The 6708-nt window shown below is 57.6% G+C and overlaps 1 protein-coding gene across 1 annotated transcript; it reads right to left on the reverse strand.

The window, feature by feature from the left end:
• Nucleotides 1-572: 572 nt before the first annotated feature.
• On the reverse strand, nt 573-6105 carry ARHGAP39 (Rho GTPase activating protein 39; the record flags this gene model as incomplete). Its single annotated transcript, XM_042838583.1, has 2 exons — nt 4702-6105; nt 573-1134 (listed from the first exon to the last, which is right to left on the reverse strand). Coding segments are annotated over exons 1-2 (1966 nt in total), but the record flags the coding sequence as incomplete, so codon positions are not given.
• Between the last annotated feature and the right edge of the window lie 603 nt (nt 6106-6708).

Below are 6708 nucleotides of genomic sequence, written 5' to 3' on the forward strand. Positions count from 1 at the left end.
GGGACCAGGCCACGAGGTCACCAGGGGACCAGGCCACCAGAGCACAATGCCATCAGCAAACCAGGCCGCCAGGCTACCAGACCACAAGGCCACCAGGAGAACAGGCCACCAGGGCACAAAGCCACCAGGGATCTCCTGGGGATCTTCAGCCCTGCTCGGCCACGGGGCAGAGTGTCCCTGGGTGCCCCTGTCACAGCGGGGATGTTGGACCAGACAGACCCTGAGATGCCATGAACCTCCATCCCTCTAAGATGCTGCGACCCCACTGGGCACCATCCACAAGAAGAGGCAACGGACTTGGTGGACCTCCAAGATGTGGTCATCCCAGAGCCCAGTTTACAGAGCAGGGTGGCAAAATTGGACCGTGAGGTCACCCAAAACCGAGCCGGCCCCATAAGTGGAGGCGTCCACGTTCATCTCATGCTGTGTGATGGGGTTGGTGCCACCTCACAGCCTCTGGGCACACTGTGCCACTTTTCACCAAGGACACAACGTGCGTGAAGGGCCAAAAAAACCCAAAACCGGGTCGCGACAGCAGCAGGTGAGCCCCAAAGCATTGGGATCCCTCTTACCTTTGGTGTCATTCACCGGATCCATGTGCCTGTAAATATATCCTTCGAGATAGGAATGGAATTTGGGAGTGGGTGGGAAAAAGGCCAAACAAATGGCCATGAGCTCCCAGCCGCGCGCCAGGCTCTCGTATCGGAAGTTCTCGGTGGTCTGCCTGCACAGCTGGATGTAGAGCTCATCCCTCAGGCCCTGCATGCTCCACCCTTTGGTGGCGATCTCCAAGGCCACGTTGAGTTGGTCCGTCTTGGCTCGCCGGTCGCCCATGTACATCTGGATGAGCTTGAAGATCTCACACGCCTCCTTCTTGACGTTGCGGTCGTTGGTCATGATCATGGGCTTCTTGATGGACTCGCTGCTCCACGCCAACATGTTGGCTATGGACACCTTCCGGCGGAAGAGCCCCTGCGTGTGCTTGTTGAAGTGCTTGGAGGCCCAGTTCTCAATGTCCGTCTCCGAGGAAGGTTTGCGGAGGTTGAAGGTGGGGAAGACGCAACTGGCGCTGGGCATCATGTTCCTGGTCTGCCGGCTGTTCTCAAACTGGGCGCAGGCACCGAGGTCCTCAGACTGAGGGTACAGGCAGGAGAGCGTGGTTAGGGATGAGAGGAGGAAGTAGGGGGAAAGGGGGTGTAGGATGGAGGAGGTCATGAGGCAGAGGAGGTCATCGGACAGGGAGATGGCAGGGTGGAGGAGATCATAGGGTGGACGAGGTCATAGGGTGCAGGAGCTCATCAGACAGAGGAGATCATAGGGTGCAGGAGGTCATTGGGTGCAGGTGGTCATTGGGTGCAGGAGGTCATAGGGTGCAGGAGGTCATAGGGTGCAGGAGCTCATCAGACAGAGGAGATCATTGGGTGCAGGAGATCATTGGGTGCAGGTGGTCATTGGGTACAGGAGGTCATTGAGTAGAGAAGGTCATCAGACAGAGGAGATCATTGGGTGCAGGAGATCATTGGGTGCAGGAGATCATTGGGTAGAGGAGGTCATAGGGTGGAGGAGGTCAAAGGGTGGAGGAGCTCATCAGACAGAGGAGATCATTGGGTGGAGATCAGTGGGTGAAGGAGATCAAGAGGGTGAAGGAGTTCAAAGGGTGAAGGAAATCATTGGGTGCAGGAGATCATTGGGTGCAGGAGGTCATAGGATGCAGGAGATCATAGAGTGGAGGACGTAATAGGGTGAAGGAGCTCATCAGACAGAAGAGATCATTGGGTGCAGGAGATCGAGTGCAGGAGGTCATTGGGTGAAGGAGATCATAGGGTGGAAGAGGTCAAAGGGTAGAGGAGCTCATCAGACAGAAGAGATCATTGGGTGGAGATCATTGGGTGAAGGAGATCATTGGGTGAAGGAGATCATTGGGTGCAGGAGGTCATAGGGTGCAGGAGATCATAGAGTGGAGGATGTAATAGGGTGAAGGAGCTCATCAGACAGAAGAGATCATTGGGTGCAGGAGATCACTGGGTGGAGGAGGTCAAAGTGTGAAGAAGGTCATCAAACAGAGGAGATCATTGGGTGAAGGAGATCATTGGGTGCAGGAGATCATAGGGTGGAGGAGGTCAAAGGGTGGAGGAGGTCATGGGATGGAGAAGGTTATAAGGTGTAGGGGGTCATAGGGTGGACAAGGTCATAGGATGGAGGAGGTCATTGGATGGAGGAGGTCATCGGATGAAGAATCTTACAGGGTGGAGGAAGTCATAGGGTGGAGGAGGTCATAAGGCGGAGGAGGACATCAGACAGAGGAGATCGCAGGGTGGAGGAGATCATAGGGTGCAGGAGATCATAGGGTGGAGGAGGTCGTAGAATGGAGAAGGCTGTAGGGTGTACGAGGTCATAGGTTGGAGGAGGTAGGAGGATGGAGATGGTTATAGGGTAAAGGAGGTCATAGGGTGGAGGAGGTCATCGGATGGAAGAGCTCATTGGATGGAGGAGGTCGTAGGATAGAGGAGGTCACAGGATGGAGAAGGTTATAGGATGGAGGAGGTCCTACGGCGGAGGAGGGCATCAGACAGAGGAGATCGCAGGGTGGAGGAGATCATAGGGTGGAGGAGGTAATAGGGTGAAGGAGGGTCATAGGGTGGACAAGGTCACAAGATGGAGGAGGTCATCGGATGGAGGAGGTTGTAGGATAGAGGAGGTCATAGGATGGAGAAGGTTATAGGATGGAGAGGGTCATAGGGTTGACGAGGTCACAGGATGGAGGAGGTTATAGGATGGAGGAGCTCACCAGGCAGAAGGAATCATTGGGTGGAGGAGATCATAGGGTGCAGGAGGTCAAAGGGTAGAGGAGATCATAGGGTGGAGGAGGTCATAGGGTGGAGGAGGTCATAGGATGGAGAAGGTTATAGGATGGAGGAGATCCTAAAATGGAGGAAGTCATAGGATGGAGGAGGTCATTGGATGATGAAGCTTATAGGATGATAAATCTTATGGGGCGGGGGAAGTCATAGGGTGGAGGAGCTCATAGGATGGAAGAGGTCATTAGTGGAGGTCATAAAATGGAGGCGATAATAAAATGAAGGTGGTCATAAAGTGGAGAAGGACATCGGGTGGAGAAGGTGATAAGATGGAACAGGTCATAAAATGGAGAAGGTGACAGAATGGAGAAGGTCATAGGATGAGGAGAGTGAAAGGCTGGAGAAAGTCATAGGATGGAGAACGACCCAAACATCAGGAACACCCCCAAATAGTGGGGACATTCCCAAACACCACGGGCACCCCCAAATGTTGGGGACAACCCCAAATACCAGAGGTGTTCCCAAATGCTGGAAACGTTGGGGGAGACAGCCAACCACGAAGGATGTTTCCAAACAACCAGGGACAACCCCAAATACCAAGGACACCCCTAAAATTTGGGGGCACCCTAAATTCCAAGGGTGTTCCAAATGCTGGAGATGCTCCCAAGCACTCAGGTTCTCCCCAACCATCAGGGACACCCAAAACACTTGGGGACATCCCCAACCAACAGGGAAAACTCCAAACCCCAAGGACTCCCCCAGACACCTGGAGACACCCCAAACACTTGTGGACATCCCCAACCAACAGGGATGGCCCAAACTCTTGAGGACAGCCCCCAAACATGAGGGGCACCCCAAACACTTGGGGACAGCCCCGAAATCCAGGGACACCCCAAACGCTTGTGGACATCCCCAACCAACAGGGACAACCCCAAACTCTTGAGGACAGCCCCAAACACCAGGGACACCCCAAATGTTGGGGACATCCCCAAAATCCAGGGACACCCCAAACACTTGTGGACATCCCCAACCACCAGGGACGTCCCAAACTCTTGAGGACAGCCCCAAACACCAGGGGCACCCCAAACACCTGTGGACATCCCCAACCAATAGGGACATCCCTAAAACCTAAAGACACCCCCAGACACCAGGGACATTCCCAAACACTCACGGTCACCCCAAACACTTGTGGACATCCCCCACCACCAGGGACAACCCCAAATCCCAAGGACTCCCCCAGACACCAGGAGACACCCCAAACACTTGTGGACATCCCCAACCAACAGGGACACCCCTAAAACCTAAAGACACCCCCAGACACCAAGGACATTCCCAAACACTCACAGTCACCCCAAACACTTGTGGACATCCCCCACCACCAGGGACATTCCAGGGACGTCCCAAACTCTTGAGGACAGCCCCAAACACCAGGGACACCCCAAATATTGGGGACATCCCCAAAATCCAGGGACACCCCTAAAACCTAAAGACACCCCCAGACACCAGGGACATTCCCAAACACTCACAGTCGCCCCAAACACTTGTGGACATCCCCAACCAACAAGGACATTCCACAGACGTCCCAAACTCTTGAGGACAGCCCCAAACACCAGGGACACCCCAAATGCTTGGGGACAGCCCCAAAATCTAGGAACACCCCAAACACTTGTGGACATCCCCAACCACCAGGGACGTCCCAAACTCTTGAGGACAGCCCCGAACACCAGGGGTACCCCAAACACCGGTGGACATCCCCAACCAATAGGGACACCCCTAAAACCTAAAGACACCCCCAGACACCAGGGACATTCCCCAAAACGCTCCGGGTCACCCCAACCACTCAGGGCCACCCCTGAACCCTGAGAACAACCCCCAGACGCCCGGGCCGCTCCCCCCTGGTTACCTGCGACGGATGCAGGTAGGGCTCGGGGGACGCCAGGTTGGTCTGCACGGAGACGCTCTTCTCCAGCAGGATCTGAGGGAAACCCAACTTCTCAAAGGTGTTCCTCTTCCAGTGCTTGCTGTCCTGCTGCGCCAGCGCCTCGTCCTCGCTGAAGGCGCGCACCACGGGGCCCGGCATGGGCAGCGGCAGAGCCCCGTCGCTCTCGTAGCCCGATCCGTCCTTTTGGGAATCCCAACTGCTGCGCTGCTTCATGTGATAGTGGGCTTGCTGAGCCTCCCAGGCCAGGCGTGCTTGCGCCAGGAAGGGCTCAGCAAAGCCCCTCGCCGCTTCCCCCTCTGCTTCCACCGCTTTGCTCTCAGCGCGGTTGAGTTGGGCGCGCGCGGATCCGCACCGCTCCTCCTCCGCCCCGTCCCGCTCCCCTTCCGCCGACGGAGTGCTGGGTTCGTGGTGGGGCAGCGAAGGCTTTCGGCTCTTCCTCTTCCTGTTGGAGGGCGAGTAGCCGGTGGAGGACATGGTGTCCTGCTGGCTGGACCACGACATGGAGTCGTCGGGGCAGAAGTCGGCCGCCTCCATGCTGCTGTAGTCGCCCGACTTGAGGTCGGCGCGCTGCTCGCGGAGGAGGCACGGGCTGTGCTGCAGCGAGTAGGAGCCCCCGATGGGGTTGGGGGAGTATTTGTGGCGTGGCCCCGATTTCATCTTGGGGCTGGAGCCCGACTGCTCAACGTAGACCAGCTGGCGGACGTACTCCTTGCCCGCCGGGCTGTATTCCAGGCTCATGAAGCGATCGGGGCACTTCTGCTTGGTGAGCACCAGCTGCTGGTAGGGCGAGTTGGAGCCTTGCTTGGGTGACTGGAGGAAGGGGTGAGGCTTCCGGATGGGCGATTTCTGGGGGGAAGCGGCTTTGTAGCCCCCGCCGGCTTCGTACTGCATGTCCACGGGGGGCTCGTCGTAGATGGGCGCTTGGTACTCCATGGGGGGCTCCTCGTAGAGCGGCGGCTCGTAGGCGTAGCGCGGCGATGAGGGCTGCGATTCGCTCGATGCTTTGCGGTGGTGTTGGCTCTGCAGCGGGGAGCAGAAAGAATCGCCCCGACCCAGCAGAGGCGAGCAGCTCCCAGCCAGCTCAGCCCTCTTCAGGTAGGGCGAAGGTTTCCTCTCCGGAAAGAAGACGGAGTTGTCGGCGTCGGGGGCGAAGCTCTGCAGGTTGGGGGACTGCTGACCCCCCGAGGGGCGGCGGGAGCGAGCGGACGGGGCGGCGTCGGGGCCGAAGCCGTTGCCCTGGTGCAGCAGGAAGCTGGGCTCACGGTCCGTCACCTTGATCAGCATCCGCTCCTTGGTGCCGGCGTTCCAGCGCAGCGAGGACGTCCTGCGAGTAAAAGGGTGGGAGGGGGGTGAGGATGACCCCATAGGAGCCTTTGGGGATTAAAGGGGTCGGGGTGTCTTCCTGGAGATCTCCAAGCCCGCCAGTTGCGGGACAGTAGGAACATCCAACCGCGTCCAATTTGTGATTGTGGGTCAGCTCAGCTGTCCAATGGGGACAAGCAATGGGGTGGGTGTCCATCTGGGGAAAGTTGGGTTGGATATTGGGGAAAATTTCTTCTCCAAAGGAGCAGTGATGCACCCCATGGGCTGCGCGGGATCGTGAAGAGGTCACCATCCCTACAGGGGCTCAAGAACCGTAGAGATGTGTCACGTGGGGACGTGGTCAGCAGGGTGGGCTGGGGTTGGGTTTGGGAATCTTGGAGGCCTTCTCCAACCCTATCGATTCTCCCACTCAGCCCAGGTTGAATCCCTCCTCTGCATCCCAGCATCTCCTCCTCCCTCTCCCCAAAACCTCACCTCCACCACTCGGCTGTTGACTCCTTTGTGTGGGGGGGTTTCACCCCCCCTCCTCTCCCCTCCAGCCCCTCCCCCCCCCCCCCAAACCCCACCCACCCCCACCCTTCGTTTTTCTCCTTTTCCCCCCCCCCCCCCCCCCCCCATTCCCATCCCTTCGGTCATCACCGACCC

The sequence above is a fragment of the Centrocercus urophasianus genome, unplaced genomic scaffold (genome assembly GCF_019232065.1).
Source record: "Centrocercus urophasianus isolate 14NV4802_14NV808 unplaced genomic scaffold, USGS_Curo_1.0 seq_844, whole genome shotgun sequence".
Taxonomy (NCBI): Eukaryota; Metazoa; Chordata; class Aves; order Galliformes; family Phasianidae; genus Centrocercus; species Centrocercus urophasianus.